This window comes from Pygocentrus nattereri, chromosome 22 (genome assembly GCF_015220715.1).
Source record: "Pygocentrus nattereri isolate fPygNat1 chromosome 22, fPygNat1.pri, whole genome shotgun sequence".
Lineage (NCBI taxonomy): Eukaryota > Metazoa > Chordata > Actinopteri > Characiformes > Serrasalmidae > Pygocentrus > Pygocentrus nattereri.
The window spans coordinates 28723016-28746970 of record NC_051232.1 but is presented as its reverse complement, the minus strand read 5'-3'; the positions used below and the strand labels follow the sequence as shown (position 1 = coordinate 28746970).

The 23955-nt window shown below is 37.4% G+C and overlaps 1 protein-coding gene across 22 annotated transcripts in view; it reads right to left on the bottom strand.

The window, feature by feature from the left end:
* The window catches only part of LOC108443646 (neurexin-1a-like), a 537123-nt gene extending 513456 nt beyond the window's left edge, over positions 1-23667 (bottom strand). For 21 of the 22 annotated variants that reach the window (XM_037532641.1, XM_037532643.1, XM_037532657.1 and 18 more), the window contains exons 1-2: positions 23557-23667; positions 12669-13829 (exon numbers count right to left, since the gene is read on the bottom strand). In XM_037532641.1, the coding sequence (XP_037388538.1) occupies positions 12669-13380 (712 nt within the window). In that variant the 5' untranslated portion in view covers positions 13381-13829; positions 23557-23667. Of the gene's footprint in view, positions 1-12668; positions 13830-23114; positions 23137-23556 lie in introns of those variants that run through there. The other variant, XM_037532642.1, reaches the window with a different exon arrangement.
* Between the last annotated feature and the right edge of the window lie 288 nt (positions 23668-23955).

Sequence of the window (23955 nt, the reverse complement as noted above, 5' to 3'; positions counted from 1 at the left end):
GTCAAAATAAATTCTTCTGGACAAGCTTGTCTGTGTTGTCTGCATGAAAATCTATTTTAGGAATCTTTCTCTATAATCCTGTATAGCCTACAATTGATCTTCAGTCAAAGGGCAATCTATATTGTACACATTCTTGACTGGTCCTACAAAGGGAAGACAAAATAAAAAATTTAAAAAAGAACACAAAAAGTAATTTTGCAAATCTATTCTTATTTAAATTGATGCCGTATTTAATGACAAAATATTAGCCCAAGACTAGCTAGGCTGATCCATTTTAACACACCAGAGACAATAAAAAAATATTTAAGCTTGGTCATTTGGCAAAAATTGGCCAAATTTACTAATATCACTGCAGACTGTGATCAAAATTCAACTGCAATCAATTAGGCAGCCACAATTACAGCCTACCAGACCTCACGATCTCTACATTTAGTTCATATAAAATATCTTCAAAATAAAAGATGCTTGATCGGAGGAAAACTAGGTTGATTAAAAGATTGGCCAATTCTGACTGTGTGTCCCTAACAGGAAATCGCTGCTGTCGGAAGAAAACCTTGTATCTCCAAAATAGTAACTTTACAGGAGAGGGAAAAAACATACTTTACTTTCAATGTAAGTCAATGGAACCAGAATTTTTCCCATGTCATTTTGGGTCATTTCTTTTAGGCCATTCATCATAAAATTTACAAACAATGTAAAGAGCAACAGATCCTTTCAAATTATGTCAAAAACTGAAAAATGCAAAAAATGGAGATACGAGGTTTTCTTCCGACAGCAACGATATGCAGGAGAAATTTTACCTATATGTTATTATCGTCATTTCTGTTATTTATCTAAATCACCACCACGACCAAAAACAAGAACAACATAGACGACGACATCAACACTTCTATCACTACTACTAGAGTAGTGGCGCAACCTAAAGTGTAACATGGTTTTAGAATGTCGTTTAGTGCTTTTGGTCATCTTCTCATAGACCATCTGACCAGGAGTAAGAAACGTATGATAGTATCTGGCTTCACAAAGCTGTTTGAGCTTGCTTTCCAAAAAGAACGCAAACCTATGCAGGCTTGTTTACTGCAGCCACAACTCAGCTTTCTCAGCTTGTTTTCACAAATTATTAGCATGCTCTGCTTGAGGCTGTTCAGCAGATGCAACAACTTTGCTTTCAAGTGTTTGGATTTTGTCATTTAGTCTGTCATCCAAACAGCGGCTCAGATGAAGTCTAATCTTTCCAGCAATTAAAACTCGTAAAGCGTCTTTAGCAGCATTATTTGGCAGAAGCTGTAACTTACCACCAAACACTCATTTGATATGATCTAATTCACAGCTACCGTCTTCCTAAGAGTTTAATTCAAATGTCTGGCTGATTTGATCACTGCCTGCAAAGCAAGCCTTGTGTTGAAATGTTTGGTTATATTATCAAGCTGTTTCATCAAGCGAAACATCCAGGGCTGCAGTCTGTGAGTTGCTCAACATCCTCAGGCTCTGTATCAGTCTGAATAGTCACACTCTTCATGACCAAAACTAGCTCTCTGCGAACTCTACACTGTGCAAAGAGGGGAGGAAGGAGTTTGAACAGCAGACCCACAGTGCACAAATATCGCACTTTTAGCATTCAGCGCAGCTGAGAGAACTTAAGAAAAAGGCAGTGAAAGACAGGACACGTATATTTAATAAATATGTAAATTCAATTATACTTTAGTCTTTTCTGGCAAGATAATTACAAAAAATCACTCTTCACTGGTTAAAAAGCAGCTGCAACAGCCAAGTAAGTATTAGGTAAGTAATGCACAGTCTCCAAGTTATCAAACAAACTTAGGAATAAGAGTGCTAGCAATTTTTAAACCTCTTTTCAGTTTTTTTGTGGTGTATTCACAATTTTATACCTGAATTACTCAGTAATGCAAACATTTGGCATTAAAAAACATGCTTAAAAAAAGATTTGTGCATTTCTGCATAAAAGCTAGGCATTCAATTATTCAGTGTAACTTCTAGAACGACCACAATACATACACAATATATACCACCACCACCCTCACTTCTGCTGCTTTTCCAGCCACTTGTATTACTGTGAGGGGAGTGGCAGGCACAACCTAACAGGGGGTAAAATGTAACATTATGTACTTAAATATGCTTGTGTAAAACATACGTTTGATCTTGTATTTCCATAGCATTATCACCTGCTTGTTTGACAGCACTGGGACAGATATTTCGCAAAACTGCACAACAAGAATGTTTTTGTAACCTTTTTCTTCATAACACTGTTGTCGGGAGAACTTTACAGGAGAAAGAAAAAAAAACATATTTTACCTTTAATACAAGTCAACCAGATATTTTTCCAAGTAATTTTGGGTCGGTCCTTTCAGTCCAATCATCATGAAACTTACACACTATGTAAAAGGACAAGTATTTTCAAATTGTCAAAAACTAAAAAAAAAAAATTGACAAAAATGGGGACTTCAGTGCAAGCTGGTTTAGCTATTCTTGGGTTATAAAATTGTGTAAGAAAACTTTGGGCCAGCCCAAAGCAGGCCCTGGATATTTAAGGGGTTGAGGCCTTGCACATCATACAGGCATATGGAACCTAGATTACGCTTATCCTGTCTAATGTCTCATTATTTCTGCTAATCTTACATTTTCAAACTGCAATATATATAGGATTTATGGTATGTTAATGAATAGAAACTACAGAGATTCCAAATGTAATCTAGCATCCGTAAGCCTGAGGGATGTGTGTACATGCAGATTAGTCAGATTCTATTGGGGAGGCGAAATTCGGCAAAACACGTAGTCCAAAGTCGCTTTCTGCTGCGTTCAGCTAGACAGTGAACTTCTCAGTTTTAAAGTTCACAGTAAATAATACCGTACTCTAAACCACATCAGCAATGATGGTCGAGTAGGTTGAGAGACGTTTTGGGGCTGCATTTACAGAAGAGATTTGGGTGACTACTGACTTCTAGTGTTTGTTAGCAATGTTAGCCTCATAGCTGCAGCGTCTGAACACCAAACATGTCTTGGCTGATCGGCTACATCTGGAGTGAGTGGAGAATTGTGTAAATTGGATTTTTTTGAAGAATCCCCCGATTCAATTAGCATTTTTTCACAATTTCTTTTCGCATTAAGAACTGAACTTCACAGCAATCCATTTATTGTGCCCAAGATCCAGTTACAATTTACTTCTGATTTAGTCTCAATGGCAGTTGAGGCTGAGTAGAGTTCAGTTCTAGGGCTTGTAGCACTCTCTCTGTCTCACTTTCGCTCTAATTATAAGCCTCATCCCAGCAGACTGCAGTCACTTTGGATCAAACTGACTCCCGTTGACAGTCAAGTGCAGTTCTATTTAAACTCAAGACTCAAAGGGAATAAAATCCTGTGGGAAATTCCCTCTAATCTTCAGAATCCGATATGTATCTGCAGGCTTCCAGACAGCAGCATACTGGTAATCTGTCTCTGTGTGAGCCAGACAGACTGACACTCTCCCCTGTATCACATGGCAGTTCGATCACAGTAGGAGAAAAGCTTAGAGAATGCCTCAAAGAAACGCAGCTAGCATGCAAGTTAAAAACGCCATTCAGACTGAGCGCACCAATGTGCCGCAAAGACGCCGTGTTTCTCTCTTAAGCCGTAACACATGTTTTTTCCCCTCATGTTTTGAGGTTCACTTATCACATTTATGTGGATTTACGTACCAAAAACTCTCCTAATGCATTCTTACATCATCCTTAGTATTCAGCAGAATGTTTTGTGCCTTTTGAACAGATATACAGCGCTGTACAGAAGTCAGAGATCATACTTCCCATTGTACGTTATTCATTTTCGTGGAGACATTTCTGGGGAGATTTGACAGAAGACAATCTCTCTGCATAAGGAAGAAGAAAGCCAGAGAAAAAACAGTGCAAGAGCAGGTGGACCATCAAAACTGCCTCCATCAGAGCTGCACTCTTGATTCATATCTAAAAAAAATCCACAGGTGTTTCTGTCCACCTTTCCACTGTGAGTAGACTGAGTCTGAAAGGACATGTAGCTGTCAAGAGGCTTTCACTGAGAAAAGGACACAAAGAAATCTTGCAGATCCAAAAAATGTATAATAGAAGCCAGTGTTCAGCTGCTTCAACAAGTTTTCACTTATTTTATTACAAGGCAGCACAGTCTGAAACTATAGTCTGTCTGCTACGGAGTTGGACATAGATTAGGCTGAAAAACACTTTAAAGTGCACAATGTCCTCATTTTTCCCTCTACGCTCCACTGTCATCTTTGAGCAGTGACAGAAAACACTTAATACAAATCACCCTAAACCGTATCCTACAGTCAGACACATCCTTGGCATAAATCCTGACTTGGGATGTGTACTTTTGACATGTGAGCACTAAATTGAAGTCTATGACCTCTAAGCAAATCCTGGCTCCCCTCACTTAAATGATTACAGGAGACCTAAAGGACCTTTGACACAATTCTGCCGCTATTTGCACCCTGTGGAAATCCTCCTGCGCCGCACTTGAAATAAGACTTCTGTATATTTCAGGTCTCATTTGCATCTGCATAATTTAAGAAGAGCTTGAAAGAAAGCCAGATTCTGAACGACAAGCAAAACAACGTCAGAGGTCCAGGAATACGACACCTAAAGGGAGGTACATCAGGATGGGTGTAATTTCACGATGCATGTTGCATCATGCAAGCTGCGAAACATTCTGCATTAATTCTGACAACAAACTTCAACGCGGCCACCTTGCACTGTATGATAATAAGCTAACACATCGAGACGTGTGACGTGAGTTTCTCCGAGCCGAGCCATAACGATGAGGTGTTGTGGTGAATGGTTCTTCGGAACCAGTCTCTAATTCACAAATCCAGCTGAACTGAACTGCTAAGCAAAAATGACCATCCGTGTTACAGCTTGAAAATGTTTACCCTTTTTACTTGGCCCTGCAAAATAACATTAAATACAACATTGCAGATATTAAGGACACCCCAGTTTGCTTACATTTTCTCTCTGTGGCCTGTAATGGGTTACTAGTTCCCTTAGCTTTTACTGGCTCGAGCTGTGCATGATGGGTGCTGTTTAGCACATTGTTTTGAGCATGTGTGCCGTGTAAATTTATAACCCTGACTAAAAAAAAAAAAATCTTTTGAATCATTCGATTCATTGTAATGAACACAATAATCTACCAGCTATTGTGGAGATTAATCGAGAAGTGACTAATGCTAACTATCAAGGGTTTTTAAAAAGGTAAACCTATGAAAATGGAATTATCAGAGCTTCTTAAATATGACACTGGATACACATTTCAAAAGACAAATAATCCATTTCATGGACTGGTGAGTCTACATAGTTACTGGGATTAGTTGGATTGTGAGAAGATGAAAATGCAACCAACTTCTAAGACTGAACTTTGGAGGTGTGGAAAAATAGCTCGGCAGATTTCTTTGGAAAAACTGAGATCAAGTCTCTTAAAAAGAATGGAATACAGGTAAAGAGTCGACACACTAAATACTGAAAAAAAGATATCTAATTGTTAAAGACAGTGTAGTTTCAGTTAAATGAGTTTCTGTTCTTTTGCCTGATGCTAAAAAAATGGAAAAACTAACAATGAAGTGTGGTCACTGAAATTTCACAGAGATCTGTATGTAAACGACCTCGGCTGTTATTGGCTGTGCCTCTAAAAGCAGCCCAGGCTGAAACAGCTTTAATTTGAATAGACGGAGCTCAGCTGCTGTTGGCTGAATAGCTGCATATTTAAAATTCCTGTTTTTTGTGACACCATTAAACAACAGTTTTAAAATTGGCTGGTTTTGCCGCTTAGCTTTTTCGCTTATAGGTTGTATACATTTTTTTTCCTACAAAAAAGTGGATCCGTTGCCCATGATATAAGGCCTTTAAAGGAACACTACATCATTATGTGTAATGGTCAGTAAAGTATATATTTTCTGAACGTACTTTGCGATGCTGCTCAATTTGCACTTAAGGCTCATTAATTAAATAAATGAAGAAGCATAGTCTCAGATTTTTGCACAGCACTGTATATGACAAAAATTGCATCTAAATGGTTGCATGCACTCATTATCATCATTAAAACTGCCATTGCTAATTCACAGAGTACGCTGTTCATAGAAATCTAATAAATGAATTGCGAATGGCCAGCATTACCTTGACTAAAACCATCTGGAACTACACCGTGATTGGTCAAGATGCTCACAGCACACACTCTGAATGCCTGAGGGGCTCATTTGCATATTGCATACTTAGCATAATAAACATGGTTGATTTTGTGATAATTATTAAATGAAACATACTGCAGCCTTAGCACTTTCCTTTTCTCAGATGTTCCTCTTGGACATATTTCTTAGATTACACAGATCACGTTTTTCACCTGAACAATGTCAAAGTAGCCAGACTGGCATTATAGAAGAACAGTATCATGTCACCTCATTAAATCTAGCATTGGCACACATGAACACAACAGTGGGTGATAGTAAATTGACGGTAGGGTTCAGGCCTCCTGGCCAGAGCCTGAGCGTGCAAGATATTCCATTCCATTAAAAGCGAGAGAGAGCGAGAGAGAGAGAGAGAGAGAGAGAGAGAGAGCGAGAGTGAGTCATATTGCACGTCTGTGCGATTTCTCTAATGAGCGGCTCAGGCCAAGGACTAACACAAACACAAGCAGTGCATCAAAATAATTGTTTCAACCAAACAAAGGGATTTGTGCATGTGCGCGTGTGTGTATGTGCGCACCCGTGTAAAGGGTACAAATCCTTTAATCCTTTAGTCTGATCAAAGTAATGAAAAAAAGCTTTTAAATTATTTAATAGAAGGGTAAAAATTCACATTTCAAAAGAGACGGTACTAGTATGATGGGGAGAAAAAAAAAAAAGAGATAAATAAAAAAGCAAACCAAAAAAACCCGGTGCCCCTCATTCTGCCAAACAGGGCTTGTAATGTGTGAGCTTCACTCAATGCACTCAACTTAAAGTGGTAGTTCAGCGAAACATCTAATTCACACACTGTTCCCCAGTCAGCCACGACACGTTTGGTGTCTGAAGTTTGAGCTGGAAGTATGAGGCTAATGTAGCTAAGGAGTAATAGAATCATTACTGCATGCCTAAATCATCGGACACTTGCCTCAAACCATGTCAAACGGTTCAGCGATCTCAGGCATGCCTACATCGACACGCTGTAATCTATAAAAATGAACGAAAGCGCAGAGCATGGCTAAAACAGTCATATCAGCTGACTTGAAGCCAAAATTGTGTCTATACGTGTCCGTTTAAATAGATAACAGTAGCTCCAGTGCAAAACTGAAGAAGCAAACTTCAGACATTAAACATGTCTTTACTGCTTAATACTATACTAGGCTGAAAACAGTTCAGCATGCTGACTAGCAAATCCAGCTTTTATACAATCCCCACCACACTGCCCAGTGAGCACTCACATACTGCTGCACTGTGGACCAGCTGAAGCGCATAGCAGGTATCCCCACCATCAGCACATTACAGCAGTCCACTCCAAAACTGTGTAATAATCTCTGTGTGCTGTCAAAATCAGTCAACTAATTGTGATTACATTACCTCATATTGGAATATAGTAAGAATGACTGGTAAATCAATAATGTGACATGGCTAAAGATTGACTTGCATTACTCGGACCAAACAAAGTTACTTTCTTTACACACACACACACACACACACACACACACACACACACACACACTTTTACTTTAAATCATCAAAACACCCAGAGAAACATCTGGAACCGTGGCTGGTCATGACGCTCACAGCACACAGTAAAGAAACACCGATTCGTCTGAAGGCCCATATGCATTTGTCAGAGGCTTCCATACAATAATACAATTATGATTAACAAATAATACATTGCACAGCCCTGGTAGATTCCTTATCTTAGACATCTCTTAAAGACATTTCGTATTGTGCAGAGGTTACTAACACACTCCATGTACCAGAGATGCAGTCTAGAGTCAGTGGCTGACTTGACTGACTCGGACCCGAGTGACTTGGACTTGAGACTAAAGACGTGTGAATTATCAGAAAAAGAGAAAAAAAAAAAACCTCAAACTTTTTGAATTAAAAGTGCGAACACCAGTGTGTAAATTAGTGAAACAGTGTGACTGTGCCTGTGAGCTTTGTTGTGGATACGAGCAGGTTATTACTGCAATATCATTATCATATAGTTTACAGGGACATTAGCTGCTTTAAACAACACGCCTTTCTTTATAGAAAAGCCTTCAGTCTGACAGACAGAACTAAGCGAAATAAGCAGTAAATGCAGGTGTATGGTTTTATATGGTTGGCTAATGTAGCTGGAACAGCAAACAGACTAGCCAGCCCAGTCCTATTCCTTTAATATGTACAAAACCTCAGCCGGACTAGCTGGTGCACTGCCTAGCTGGCTGAACTACAGACTAACACAACGTTTCAAGTTGTTTTGCAGCTTTCTGTCGAGAGCCTTTAACATTGATTTTAACAGAAATCACAATCCTGAAGGGATCTGATATTGAAAAAGTAGGAACAAGTACTTTGGCATAGGGCTAAATGACAAATATACCTTTAAATATCACACAAAGAAACTCAGGAAAGCCGTTTCCCACGTTTCCCAGTACACACAAGGAAAAAGATAAATCAATGCTATTGACTTCCGGATAACAGCATATCTGTCTTAAATCTGCTTTAAGATTCACTACTGGTGACCCCTACAGCTCCCATCACTGTATGAAAAAGTTGGCTGATCCTGTCCGGCTGTGCACTGGCTTATTTTATTTTATCTATAAAGAGCTTACCGGCCATATGTCATCATACATCACAAAAAAAAAAAAGCCCAGTGTAAATAATGCAATTTATCAGACTTGTTCCAGTGATAGGATCAGTCTTCAAGTGCCATGAGTTCATAGTGAAAATCTGCTTTTAGCTGCAGCTCACCAGCGAGCTGAAATTCACTTCAAGGCCCTTTAAAGCTCAACTCGTTAGTGTCACGTGGACGTTTTGAAGTTTCACACTGTAAATGAGGCTCACCCTCAATGTACTCCAAGTCTAAATTAAGGCCAGCTGATTTTAAACACTGCATTTACTTCACATAGCATTTCACTTCTGTCTTTCAGACTGAAGGTTTCTATAAAGAAGGTCTTGTTATTTGAAGCCTGGCCGGTTTTCGCAGGCATTTACTTTTGCAAAATGCAACCCCTGCAGCTTAAAACGGGGCTAACCTAAAATTCTCTACTAAAGACTCGAGACTTGCACTCAACTCATGAGCATGAATTGACTCTCTGGTATTTGGATTGATGAATCAGGACCACTGAAGAAAAAAGATCTACATTTTATAAGCGTTAGCTTGGTGTCTGAAGCTTCTTTTGCTCACTACAAGGCTAAATGGAAGTTTATGTACACCAGTTAGCATTGTACATCAATACAAATGTGCCTCTACTACTGTTTGTAGTTATGAAGTATGTTTTTTGTCCTTCACATAGTTAAAATCATATTATTTATGATATACAGTGTTGTGTAAAAATCCTAGGCAGCCACGCAAACTATTTAAGTGTATTTAAAGTGTGCCAGTAAAGATCCTAAGCAACATAATACATATAAATATATACACACACGGTAAATTTTTAATTCTACAAATTTTACTTCTAATTGTATATTTTAATGATTAATGATTCTATCCTTTTTTCAAATGACTTCTCATAACAGTGTATGGAAGGTGTTTTTTAAATGCATAATAATAATAATAATAATAATAATAGTAATAAAAATAAGAATAAAATAAAATATAATAAATATAATAAACATAATAAAATGTGGTTTATATATCATTTTGACCAAAGACATTCGCATGCTAAAGCAAACATCATACCACTTATACTCTGCACATAGTTTGGGCTCAGTAGCTTTGCCTAGTTCATACCAATGTGATGGTGGTACCAAATATTATGTTCACAGAAACTACAATATTTACTGAATATTTGCAAGCAAGATCCCGAAAGCCTCTCAACATTCAGAAAAGCCTATTAACGTTCAGAAATATCAATATTCCAAAATAGCAAATATTATCTTACTGATAAACTCATCCCCTATAGATAGGTGTATGCATTGTCCATAAATAATAGTCTTCAATTACTGGAACCTAGTCCTAATTGTAGGATTAGGAAACATTAAAGGCCCTAGACTTCATCCAGGGGGGTACCCCACAGAGTTTCTCCAGCAGCTAGAAACTGTTTGCCTAATCACTGTCCTGGCTTCTAACCATTCTGTAGACATTCACCAATATTTTCTTATTTGGGATTTGTTCTTATGTCATGAATCTGATGTAAACATTTTCTTAAGAAGAAATTTACAAAAATTGCATGAAGATATAGGTGAAAGACGCCCATTCTTTGCTTTTCACATAACTGAGCCCAGCTGCTTTATGAAATGCTCTTAGTGCTCTTGCTTCATCAAATGCCCCTCAGAGCAGGTAAATGACATCATAGGTCAACAAATCCTAAGTGACCTAAAGAGAGTGAGTGCTGCACACCTTGGAGAATGTTCTACACCTGCTTGTTTAGCTAATGAGGTCTTCTAGGAACAGCTAATTAGGTCAGCGCTACAAACAGGGATCCTATTCCATAAATGCTAATTATTGGTTTCCACTCCAAAATTGATTTGAATATGTTGTCACAGCGGTGTTTATAAGGATTATAACAAACATTGGCACTTCCTACACAGCACAAAAATCATGTGCCATATTAAGGCAGCAAGCTGTAGAAAAAAGATAAACATCCCCACTGGGAACTATGGGCAATTTCCGTTGATCTCTATTGGAAATCAAATGTTTTAAATATCTTCTTTAGGAGCTTTTTAAGGTAGTTATCATTTAATCTCTCAATATTGGCTGGTGCAATTCACACGTCAGGTATGGATAAATAATAATCAATAAATGGAAAGGAACATCTGAAGCCCCTACTGCCCTCACTAATCTGATATCTTTGTATCTATTTTGAACAGTATTATGTAAAAGTGATAGATCATCCTTCGTTTATTTAATATTCAGTCAAAGATGATCCTATGTACAAGTGATTCAATGAGTACAGAATGATTTTTCTAAGGAGATTAGATTAGATATAAGATAATCCACCAACATAAAGAAGGAGAATAAGTGAGAAAACCGGAACATCCAAAACTGGAGCTGAAGAAATTGTTAGACACAGAGATAAATGGGACTCTCTGACTGTCTCTCTGACTGTCTGTCTGCATCAGATAATCAGCACCTAAATCAGATTCAGATCTGAGAAAATCCTATGGTGTTTCTGTCCATCCTTCCACTGTGAGAAGACACTCAACACCTGGGTGTCTGAAAGGATGTGCACCTGTTAAGAAGCCCTCACTGAGAAAAAAGAAGAAAATGAGCAAACGAAACAAAGAAGCTGCTGCTATTCGCTAGGCAATAGACTGACGACCCCAGAGTCCAGACCTCAACATCATTGCATATCCTCTTATGCTTGTAGGTATAGTTCGGTTTTTCCATCTGAATTTACATGCCTAAATCGTAAGGCACATTTTTAATTAACTGCATAAAAAATATAAAGTTATGCTTTCTTTGTAAAAGCTCCCCTCAAATGCTATAAGCTTAAGATTTACTACTGAAAGCCAAAAATCGTAGACACACTTTGTATTTTTTATAAAAATAATTTTTAAGAGTATATCACTGAAGAGACACCATCTGAGATCTAGTTTATAGCTCAGATTTGTGGCTTAACTTTCAGTAGGAAAAAAAATTGTGGGTTCAGCTTCTTTTATTGTTAAAATCTCATCATTTTGAGTGGAAAGAAGACTCTCACATATAACACCCACCTTTTGAATGAAACTTATGAAATATAAAAGTTATAAAGTAAATAATGTGACAATGCTTTCTGGAACCACCGGTGGTTCCACTGAGTTAAAAGGGATGTGTCTGGGATTACTTGGATGGTGAGAGGCAAAATATCCCTAAAAATTTCTTTGGAAAACTGAAAACAAGTCTACTGAAAATAATAAAAGCTGTAATAAAAGCAAAGATTGGACACTGCTGAAAAATGTGATATATTTTGTTACTTAATGGCTGTTTTGACTGGAAAGTAAATAAAAGAAGGATATATCTTCATACTGAAGAAAAAGACAGTAGATAATCTTATCAAACTTGGTCCACTGTACTTTAACAAAGCTGCTCTCCAAAAGTGAATCAGCAATATTTTGTAGCCTATGAGACTACACTGAGTCAGTGCTTCTCAATGTTCTGCCTGAGGCTTTAGGTGAATCATTGTTTAAAACAAACAAACAAAAAAAAAAAAGTAATTTTACCTCATATTTCTTCAGTGCTTCTACTTTGTTTATAGTCTTGTTTACAGCCACTAGTGTCACCACTACTATTACTAGTTTAATAGACTAGACAACAATCTTCAGACTAAAGGCTGTAGAGCTTATTTAAGTTAAAACGACAATGTCCGGTTTTGTCTAATTACAAGGAGTAATAAAGACAATCAGTGATCAATATGAGAAGGATTTTGCAACATAAATAACTAACTAGCATGTTCTTTTCCAACCTACCTTTTAAGCCAATGCTTTAGTCCACAGTTTTAATCAATGTAAAAGGAACTACAGTTTGCAAAGAATAACAAAGCAAAAATAAATTAACACATCTTACCTTCACTGCAGTCTTTTCCTTGATAGCCAGTCTCGGAGCAATCGCACATGGGTTCGCTGTTGACGACGCTGCAAACTCCTCCATTCAAGCATGTTATATCGCTGCCACAGACATCGCTGTCCACTTCAGCACTTGAGAGGATGGCAGGCACAGAGTTGTTGACTTTCAAGTCTGTTATCCACCCTGTAAAGGGAGCCTGGTCCTTGACGGCGTCCGAGGTCAGCCGAAGAGCCGCAGATCGCAGTTCCGGCGAAATCCCTCCCACAAACATATGGCTGAAGACGGTCATGTCTCGTCGTTTGGACTTCACCTCTGCCCACTTGACCTCCTTGTCCACCACGAGTGTGGTGTTCTTGAAGTTCCTCTTTATTGTGACGGCATGCCACTGGCTGTCATTGACCACCACATCAGAGAAAATGATGACAGGCTCGGCACAGAAGATGGAGAAGCGCAGGCTGAGCTTCCCGTTGTTCATGAGCAGCTCAAGGAAGTCGCAGAAGCCTTCATCGTCAAAGTAGACCAGAAGCCCCTGAGAACTTTTGGTCTTCATGTTGAAACTCATTTCGCTCTCGCAGCAGGCGTTCCACATCGGAAAAGCCACCCACTGGCCTTCAGCTCCAGAGAACTTCAGGCTAGCTCCAGCGTCCACCAGGGTACACATAAAGAGTCCAACCCATAGCAGATGAGCACCATGCCACATTTGTAGCACCATGATGGAGAAGTTATTCGTTACTTAAAAAACACAGACACTAATGTTCTAAAAAGTTCTGAGACAGAAGATCCCTCAATGGTCCTTGTGCTGATTTGTAGGAAAAGCGTGAAAATGCTGCCCAGCTCTGCTTCTAAAGGCCAGTTTTGACATGTCTGCCATAAGCTCCACTCTGTAGGAGGGTATACCACCTCCTATAGAGACCATTCTTCACCTGTCATCTGTCCAAATGCACGGTTCCACAACAATTAGAGTAATAATTACTTTTTTCTACTGTCTCCTAGCTTTATAATCCACGTTCTTGTGGATTCATGTCCACATATGCCTAGTGAGTCTACAACATACTAGTACTATATGTTAAGGTTAAACGAAGACAACATTGTCCATGGCATTCATGCTTAGGAGTCACAGAGGCCCATATTCATTTGTCCTCATGCTGCTCCCTGAAGAATCTAGAAAAAAACAAGACAAAGACTTCTTAAGAGCTTGACAGGTAATGGCAAACGCTACAAAAACAGAGCATAAAAACATGAACAGCCAAATATGCATAGGTGTGATACAATTACAATTAAAAAACTAACAGTGCACAGCTCGTTTAATGAAAGTGCATTCATTTACTATTATTGTACACATTACAGATTGCAGTTTGTCACATGCTGTTGCCGTATGGAAACATTTTATTGTATGCTTTTATTTGTACTGAAAAAAAAAGCAAACACCACTTTTCACTGAAAAGATTTGACTGATACCCTGCAAAAAACAGCAAGGGTCTTTAAACAGAATTCCCAAATTAGTATCTGGTGTGACCATTTGTGTGTAGCCGTACAACACATTTGCATAAAACCATCCTGGTTTTTCTATTAAACAGCTGCAAAACTGGAGAAAAAACAAAAGTGTTGCACTAATATTTTGTTCAGTATGAAATCTTAAAGTCTAGTTTTACTCATAAAAAAGATTTTGTAACTTCCCACAGAGCATATGCATATATACACACACACACACACACACACACACACATTTGCTGGATTTAATAAATTAGAGGAAAATTAGATAAAATGTGGCCTGTGCAAAATGTCACTTTTTTTGCTATACCGTAAATTCAGAAAATAAACAGAAATTATCTGTGAAAATTTGCAGAGAAATTAAATGTATTTGTTCCCAGTAAAATACACTTATTTTCAACAAATCATGTCATTTGACCAGGTGCTCAAATTTTCCATTTAAAACGACTCAAAATTTTCTCCTTTGCATCTTCTGCTTAATTTAAGGTCAGTCTTGAGTTACATTATGATTTAAATGATGCAGTTTTAGTTTATTTACCCAGGTTTTTTTAACGTTCATTAACACCAAGCTTACATTAGTCTTACGTTTAAGTCCTACACCTAGTTAGATCTGAAGCCTATACTGTTTATCTTTTGTGTTTTATTAGTTTTAGGTTTAAATCGTTCAATTCTATTTAGTTTAGTTCTATTTTGTTAACTATCTACCTTTTGCTCTATTTATTTGGGTTTCATTTATTCCAAGGCCTTGACTCTTTTTTAATTAAAGCGTTAAATCACATGTCACTTCAGCAAATGTATGTAACTCTAATGATACATAAACAACAAAATGAATACAATCAAGAATATCAAAATAAACAAAAATAAAACAAAGCAAATACAACAGAATAAATGAACAACAATGTGCTTTCTTAGTCTTTCAGTTCTAACACACAAACAATAGAAGGATCATAAAATTCAATTCAGCTCCTTCAGGGGGGCTCAACATCTACTTAGACGATATTGAAAGTGGTGCCAAAGATCTGTTCTCCAGGATTCTGATCCTCTTGACCTGCTTAAGCAAAACAAGGACTATGAACAGCATGTGTGTTTAAGTCTTAGTGACTATACTCTGTAGGACTGTATGGAGAAGATTAGTTTACACACATGGGAAGGTGGGCTAATGAAATTATTTGCAATGAATGCAATGGCTTTCCCTGCATACTTTTCAGTGTAATATTGCTATTGTTACATTAGAGCAACAAATGGAATAACATCAGTTTTTCAAAAGAAATTGCATAACCCAGTGGTTGAGATGTGAACAAAGTCATAACTAGAGAAATGTGGTGATGGGAACCAGGAGTCACAATGTCTACAACACAAACAGCACAAAATGACCAATGAATCTAAGTGTTGTTTAAACGATCATTTAAAAAAATCTCTCATTCATCAGGCAGTCATAACCATGTAATGTAATAAGGTTCTGTAATAAAGCTTCTAGAGGCACTAAACTCTTTCAACATCTGGTTTCTGGATCGCTAAGCTTCTCTAGAACTCAGCCTTTCACATCAAAGCACTCTGAATGACTTTCTTTACATCTTACTGATTTACTCAGAACTTTAAGACTCTGTGGAATTTCCATTTGAAGCCAAACAACTTCCAGAAAGTCTGCAGAAATTTATTTTAATTAAATGACCTAATTTTTACATAATAAAAGCTTGTATAGCATCTGAACATTGTGTATGTTTGAAAAAGTATGGTTCACGCCCCAGTCCACATGGTCCATATATGGAGACTGATCTGCAAAAATAGCCTGTTTTTGAATTCACTGTGTTTGTGAGGTCACAAAAAACCAACACATTTACTTATATCTTCATATTCAGCCTACAGCAGTTTAGCTCCACCCGCTCACACTGAAGTTACAAGGGAAGGATTGGCCCAGCCTGCTTTTGAATGAAGAAGAATACAGGACAGCCAATCAGAACAAAATATACTCACATATGTCAGCCTGAAAGGCAGAGTAATAAAAGCTGACTGTTTGATTCTAAGACATAAAAAGAAGTTGGAAAACGGTCACATAAAAATGATGGCTGTTTTGGGGAGATTTATGACAAACCTAACAAGTGGACCCAAGAAATATGCTGGATATGGGCCCTTTAAAGGATAAATTAGATATATTTTCCACTGCCACTTTGGTTTTAAAAGCATAACTAAATTACATGCAGACACAAATTGATGTTACTCACTCTGCATTCTGGCCTATCAAGACCAGACCAAACGCTAGTCATTTAGGATTTGGTTACTGATGGCATTGACACTGCTTCAGTAGTAAACCAGCATGCCAAACACAGTGATCTGCATGGGTACTACTGTGCAGGACTGCTCCAAGACTGGGTTTCTGCCATTTGTAAAGATTTTTTATTTCAATGAATTCTTAATTTCTCCATTCTGCTGTACTAGCCTCATTTAGCAGTCTGCCTGAAAGCATAACCAGCTGACAAATCAGGTTAAAGGCTATGATGTTCATTTAAAAGGGTACCTCCACCTATCTTTCTAAATTTTGCCGGAATTATACTGCTGAAATGAAAACTGTTCAGGGAGGTTTGGTGCGAAATGCTCCTTTCTACCACCTTTTAAAAAACTATTTAAGAGTTCTTTAGTAAAGACAATTGTTCTATACAGAATGATAAACACTCAAAACATGATTAAAGGGTTCTTTGAATCAGGAAATGTTTCCTCATACTAATGGGGAACATGTTATAGATGGTTCTATATGGAACCTTTCTGAAAATGGTTCTCTATAGCACCAAAATGGTTCTTCTATTGCAACATGCTTAAGTAATAGAACACTTTTAGTGCTATAGAGAATCATTTTCAAAAAGGTTTTATATAAAACCATATACAACACATTCTACAACAACCCGAAGAACACTTCAGCGATGCAAAGAACCCTTTAATCATGCAAAGGGTTCTCTGAGTGTTTATGGTTCAATACAGAATCATTTTCTTTACTAAAGAATCCTTGAAGCACCATTTCTTTAAGAGTGTAGAGAAACTTACTGAGCCAGAATTATTTACAGTGGTGGGCATAGGAACCAGACGTCTGAAGTCTCCAATGTACAGAATGCTATTATATGAAATGGTTATGAAGACGCTGCCTAATGTCTGAGACATCCAAGTGTTGAGAAAGGTTCGGCCTAAGACACATTTTTTACAAGCCATGTATGAACAAGATATACATGTAGGGTGTTAGGAGGCAAATAGTCCATGAAAAAGAACCCTGAATATTTTTTCAGACTATATCACTATTTTACTATCATCATCATTAAATATAAAAACTCAGAAGGACTGTAGGTTCACTGGTCATTTTAAACCACAAAGTTGTGTTTTAGACATCCAGACTCCTAGTTCACCACTATTGTTCGATAATTCGTGTCAGTAAGTTTCTCTAGAAGGAATCATTTTACAACTAAAAACTAATATGACTGAATTATGCTCAAAGTTTTTAAATCATTACACTTTCCCTTCAACATTTGGTTTAAAAACTGTTTAAAACCATTTGTTTTACTTTGTTCAGTAAAGCTTTAAAGCCTATTTAAAAAAGAATTTAAAAACTCAAATCTCTCAACATCTCATTAAGGTTCTCAGTTAATTTATTATCTTTTACAATTCATCACTTTTTATTTAGTGTCTTGCTTATTTGTTGAGACAAAGCAGGCAGGTGTAAGTCAAAGTGGCAGCAAGCCACAAAGACGCTTAATGCAGAGTTTACAAGCTTAAGCCTCAAAAGAGGATAAGACCTTAAGACTATATGAAGAAAACTAGGCAATAGTGGCTAATTAAGAGAAGTAAATAATGAAAAGGGTCAATAAACTGTTAGCGTAATGAGTTTGCGCTGTCAAAGTCAGAGGTAGGCTATGATGAGAGAATTTAGGTCTCAAAATGTTTCATTTAGACTATTTCGACTCTTTTTCCACTAGAATAATAGTTCAAATGTTTTCAACTTTAAAAGTAATTGGGTTAAGTTGGCTGCATATATATAATTTCACCATACAGCACTGCACACAGCAAATTTCAGAACACACAGTGACACGTCAGAGACCACCCCTCACGTAATTATTCTCCTCTCAATATGACCGATGAGTACAAGCTACTAATTTCTCAGATATTTCTTTAGATTAAGGATAAGATATAAGATCATCCACTGTACAAGGAAGGAGAACGTCAAATAAAAGAGAGTAAAAATTTTTTTTTAAGTGGGACTCCTAACAACCATGCAAGACCAGGGAGACCACCATAACTGTCCCCCAGACAAACAGCACTTAAAGTTACAGTACTTTATTTTATCCACTCTTACTTCAGATCTGAAAAACTTGGATCAAGATGGGCAAGAAATCCAACCAACTTCTAAGACTGAACTTTGGAGGTGTGGAAAAATATTCTTTTTTTTTTTGAAAGCCTGAAAGCACACTGAAAAGAACAGAAGCTCTGTTTCTGTGAGAAGACAACAACACTGAAAGGATGTGCAGCTGTGAAGAAGCTCTAACTAAGAAAAAATAGACAGAAGAACATCTGCCAATCAAAGAAGCTGCTGACTGACCGCCCCAGAGTCCAGACCTTAACATCACTGAATGTATTTGGGATTACTTGAATGGCGGGAAGCAGAAAATGCAACCAACTTCTAAGACTGAACTGGATGTGTGGAAAAGTATCCTTGCAGAATTCTTTGAAAAACTGAAAGTGAGTCTCCTCAAAAGCATAAATGTACAGAGTGAACAAACTAAATACTCAAGAAATATGTATAATAAATAATAAACAGAAATAATACTATATTAGCTGTTTGTGTAATTGTCAATGTATTATACGTTTCCTGTTTTTTTACCTGGCACTGAAAAACAAATAAATGAAGTGTGGTCTCAGACCTCTGCACAGTGTTCTAGGCCATGGAGCATATAGTGAATTTCAATCTATAGTGCTTTAATCTGTGCTATTGTACAAGCCTGTATTTTTGCAGTGTTTTACACTAACAGCTTGCCAAAAAAAATAAACCTATCCACTGCATCTTTATCTTTTATTACACAGCCATACATTTTCAAATACCAGCCTTTCCACTGGTGGGTTGTTATGTCTGTAGCCCCCTCCTGCGCTGCATGCTGTAGCGTTCTCTCTGCAGTAACATTCCTCTCTAACCTAATGAGTCTTCTTAATTAGCAGATTGGTTGAATTTGGAGGCTCGTGCAGAGGAAGCTCTACAATGTGCAGGGCAGGTGGGATCTCCTGGGGCAGAACTGAAAAAGACCACTAAAGAACACAACTCATAACATCCATCATCTTGTCACTTGTGTCAATCGCCACTTACCATATTTAAGTAGTTTATCCTTCAGCAATAATAGATAACATAAATAAAGGCCTCTGCATCACATACACCAATCTTGCTTAGCCCATGGAAATAGTAACCAGTTACTTTTCATGTCAGACAGTTTTACAGCAGTACAAGTCCATTAAATGAAAATCCATCACTAATCTGCAGCTATCTTTCATCTTTCATCTGCAAGAAAAACTACACGTCTAAAAAAAGATGTTTTCTCAAAGGTCCTTTAGTAAAGAAAATGGTTCTATGCAGAACCATGAACACTCAAGCAGCCCTTTGCATGATTAAAGGGTTCTTCAGATCGATGGATATTGTCCCGCAGATGGTTCTATACAGCAGCAAACAGGGTTCTTCTATTCATACAAGCTTGACTTCATAACAAAAGCAGAACCCTTTTTGGAGCTATACAGAACCATATACAACACCTTCTCCATCAATCTGAAGAATAATTTCTCCATGCAAAGAACCACTTAAGCATGCAAATGAAATCACTAGGCATCTAAATAGACATAACACAAAGAATCCCTGAAAAACCATCTTTTTATGTGTACAGTCTTTTGTTTTGAAACAAAATGAATACTTTTCTGACCGAATCTCGACCTCCATGCTGAAAACCATAATAAAACTAAACATATGAATATCATTATAGCCCTATTATGTTGTTAAAACTATTCATGCATGATATATTGAGCTATATCATTACAGCCTATTTTATATATCGCTGTTGTCCGAAGAAAACCTCATATCTCCAAAATGGTAACTTTACATGAGAAGGAAAAAAACCTACTTTCATTTTAATGTAAGACAATGGAACCAGATGTCTTTCCAAGTCATTTTGGGCCGTTTCTCTTAGTTCAATCATCATGAAATTTACAAACAATGTAATGGACAGCAGGCAATAAATTTAAAATAGTCATATCGCTGCTGTTGGACCAAAATCTTCTATCTCCAAAACGATAACTTTACAAGAGAAGTGAAAAACACTTTATTTTTAATGCAAGTCAATGGAACCAGACATTTTTCCAAGTAATTTTGTGTTTTCCATTCATCACGAAATTTTCACACAATATTTACAGCATTTGGCTGACGCTCTTATCCAGAGCGACTTACAATTTGATCATTTTTACACAGGAAGGCGAAGGCAGTGTTAGGAGTCTTGCCCAAGGACTCTTATTGGTATAGTGTAGGGTGTTTACCCAGGTGAGGATTGAACCCCAGTCTACAGCGTAGAAGGCAGAGGTGTTATGACAATGATCTCTATATATACACATATTTATACACATATATAAACCTACTGTTTCAGACCTATTATTTATATCATTTCAGCCCAATATATTGTTACAGCCTTATTAGTTATATCAATAGAGCCCTACCTACTGTTTCAGCCCTATTATTTATATCACTACAGCCCAATATATTGTTACAGTCTTATTAGTTATATCAATAGAGCCCTACCTACTGTTTCAGCCCTATTATTTATATCATTTCAGCCCAATATATTGTTACAGCCTTATTAGTTATATCAATAGAGCCCTACCTACTGTTTCAGACCTATTATTTATATCACTACAGCCCAATATATTGTTACAGCCTTATTTGTTATATCAATAGAGCCCTACCTACTGTTTCAGCCCTATTATTTATATCACTACAGCCCAATATATTGTTACAGTCTTATTAGTTATATCAATAGAGCCCTACCTACTGTTTCAGCCCTATTATTTATATCACTACAGCCCAATATATTGTTACAGCCTTATTAGTTATATCAATAGAGCCCTACCTACTGTTTCAGCCCTATTATTTATATCACAGCCCAATATATTGTTACAGCCTTATTAGGTATATCGATAGAGCCCTACCTACTGTTTCAGCCCTATTATTTATATCACAGCCCAATATATTGTTACAGCCTTATTAGGTATATCGATAGAGCCCTACCTACTGTTTAAGCCCTATTATTTATATCATTTCAGCCCAATATATTGTTACAGCCTTATTAGTTATATCAATAGAGCCCTACCTACTGTTTAAGCCCTATTATTTATATCACTACAGCCCAATATATTGTTACAGCCTTATTAGTTATATCAATAGAGCCCTACCTACTGTTTAAGCCCTATTATTTATATCACTACAGCCCAATATATTGTTACAGCCTTATTAGTTATATCAATAGAGCCCTACCTACTGTTTCAGCCCTATTATTTATATCACTACAGCCCAATATATTGTTACAGCCTTATTAGTTATATCAATAGAGCCCTACCTACTGTTTCAGCCCTATTATTTATATCATTTCAGCCCAATATATTGTTACAGCCTTATTAGTTATATCAATAGAGCCCTACCTACTGTTTAAGCCCTATTATTTATATCATTTCAGCCCAATATATTGTTACAGCCTTATTAGTTATATCAATAGAGCCCTACCTACTGTTTCAGCCCTATTATTTATATCATTTCAGCCCAATATATTGTTACAGCCTTATTAGTTATATCAATAGAGCCCTACCTACTGTTTCAGCCCTATTATTTATATCACTACAGCCCAATATATTGTTACAGCCTTATTAGTTATATCAATAGAGCCCTACCTACTGTTTAAGCCCTATTATTTATATCACTACAGCCCAATATATTGTTACAGCCTTATTAGTTATATCAATAGAGCCCTACCTACTGTTTCAGCCCTATTATTTATATCACTACAGCCCAATATATTGTTACAGCCTTATTAGTTATATCAATAGAGCCCTACCTACTGTTTCAGCCCTATTATTTATATCATTTCAGCCCAATATATTGTTACAGCCTTATTAGTTATATCAATAGAGCCCTACCTACTGTTTCAGCCCTATTATTTATATCACTACAGCCCAATATATTGTTACAGCCTTATTAGTTATATCAATAGAGCCCTACCTACTGTTTCAGCCCTATTATTTATATCATTTCAGCCCAATATATTGTTACAGTCTTATTAGTTATATCAATAGAGCCCTACCTACTGTTTCAGCCCTATTATTTATATCACAGCCCAATATATTGTTACAGTCTTATTAGTTATATCAATAGAGCCATACCTACTGTTTCAGCCCTATTATTTATATCACAGCCCAATATATTGTTACAGCCTTATTAGTTATATCAATAGAGCCCTACCTACTGTTTCAGCCCTATTATTTATATCATTTCAGCCCAATATATTGTTACAGCCTTATTAGGTATATCGATAGAGCCCTACCTACTGTTTCAGCCCTATTATTTATATCACTACAGCCCAATATATTGTTACAGCCTTATTAGTTATATCAATAGAGCCCTACCTACTGATTCAGCCCTATTATTTATATCATTTCAGCCCAATATATTGTCACAGCCTTATTAGTTATCCATCCCAATACTTGCTAGCATGTTGTCAGCACACTGTTTCAGTCACGCAGTTCAATTCAGACTAAGACTGAGACAGTGCAATTTGTGTTTTCCCCTCACCAGGTAATTCTAAATCAAATAAACCAAACTGCATATTTTGACGCCTGACGCCCACAGATTTGATCGACCCGCCAACAATGCATCTCAAAATACACCTTAAATCCTAAACACACCTTAAACTCACCCAGCGCGTTCTTCCTTCACAGCTGTTGTTCTTTATGCAAGATTTCAGGTCAACTTAAAGCAGCTGGTACAACTCTCTCTCTCTCTCTCTCTCTCTCTCTCTCTCCCTCTCTCACCTGCACGCACGAAAGGGCATCAATCAAAGTCTATTACACTCTCTACTATCCGTTACACATCCATTGTCCTGCTCCCCCCCACAAAGATTAAAAACAGATCTCATGAAACATGGCACTAACTCCAAGTTACAACGCCTTCGTCCGAATACCCACACTGTGTTCATCTCTCTAACACCACCGTTTCACATCGCATCGCTGAATTCTCACCCAGCCAAAAAAAAAAAACAATCAATAATAAATAAATAAAAACAAATCCTGCCCAAATGCCAAAAAAAAACTCAGAACTACTTCAAATAAGAGGTGAAAATATATTTACCTGAAATGCTCTTTCTTTCTGGCCATATGAGAGTTACAAAGCGGGGAAATCTTTTTTCTGTGAGAGGAGATGCAGTGAGCTTCCCTGCTGAGCTCCACCAGCCACTGGCAGAAGGTAGAGACTGGGAGTCACGTGACTTCGCTCCGCCACCTAGAGCTGCGTTCTTTTTAACCTACCCGTATTACGCGAGGCCCCGCCCACGCAGCGCCACGATTGGCTGTCGTCTCACGCCTCCTGCGGTCGGATTGGACGGTAATGGGTGTATATTTGGGTTATGATTGGCTAATAGTTTACACTCACAGTGCGATTGAGCGGACCGCGTGTGAGTGATAACGAGCAGCCAATCCTGGCCCCGGAGGGCGCGGCTTGTCGGAATACGGGTGGAAATTCTAATAAAAT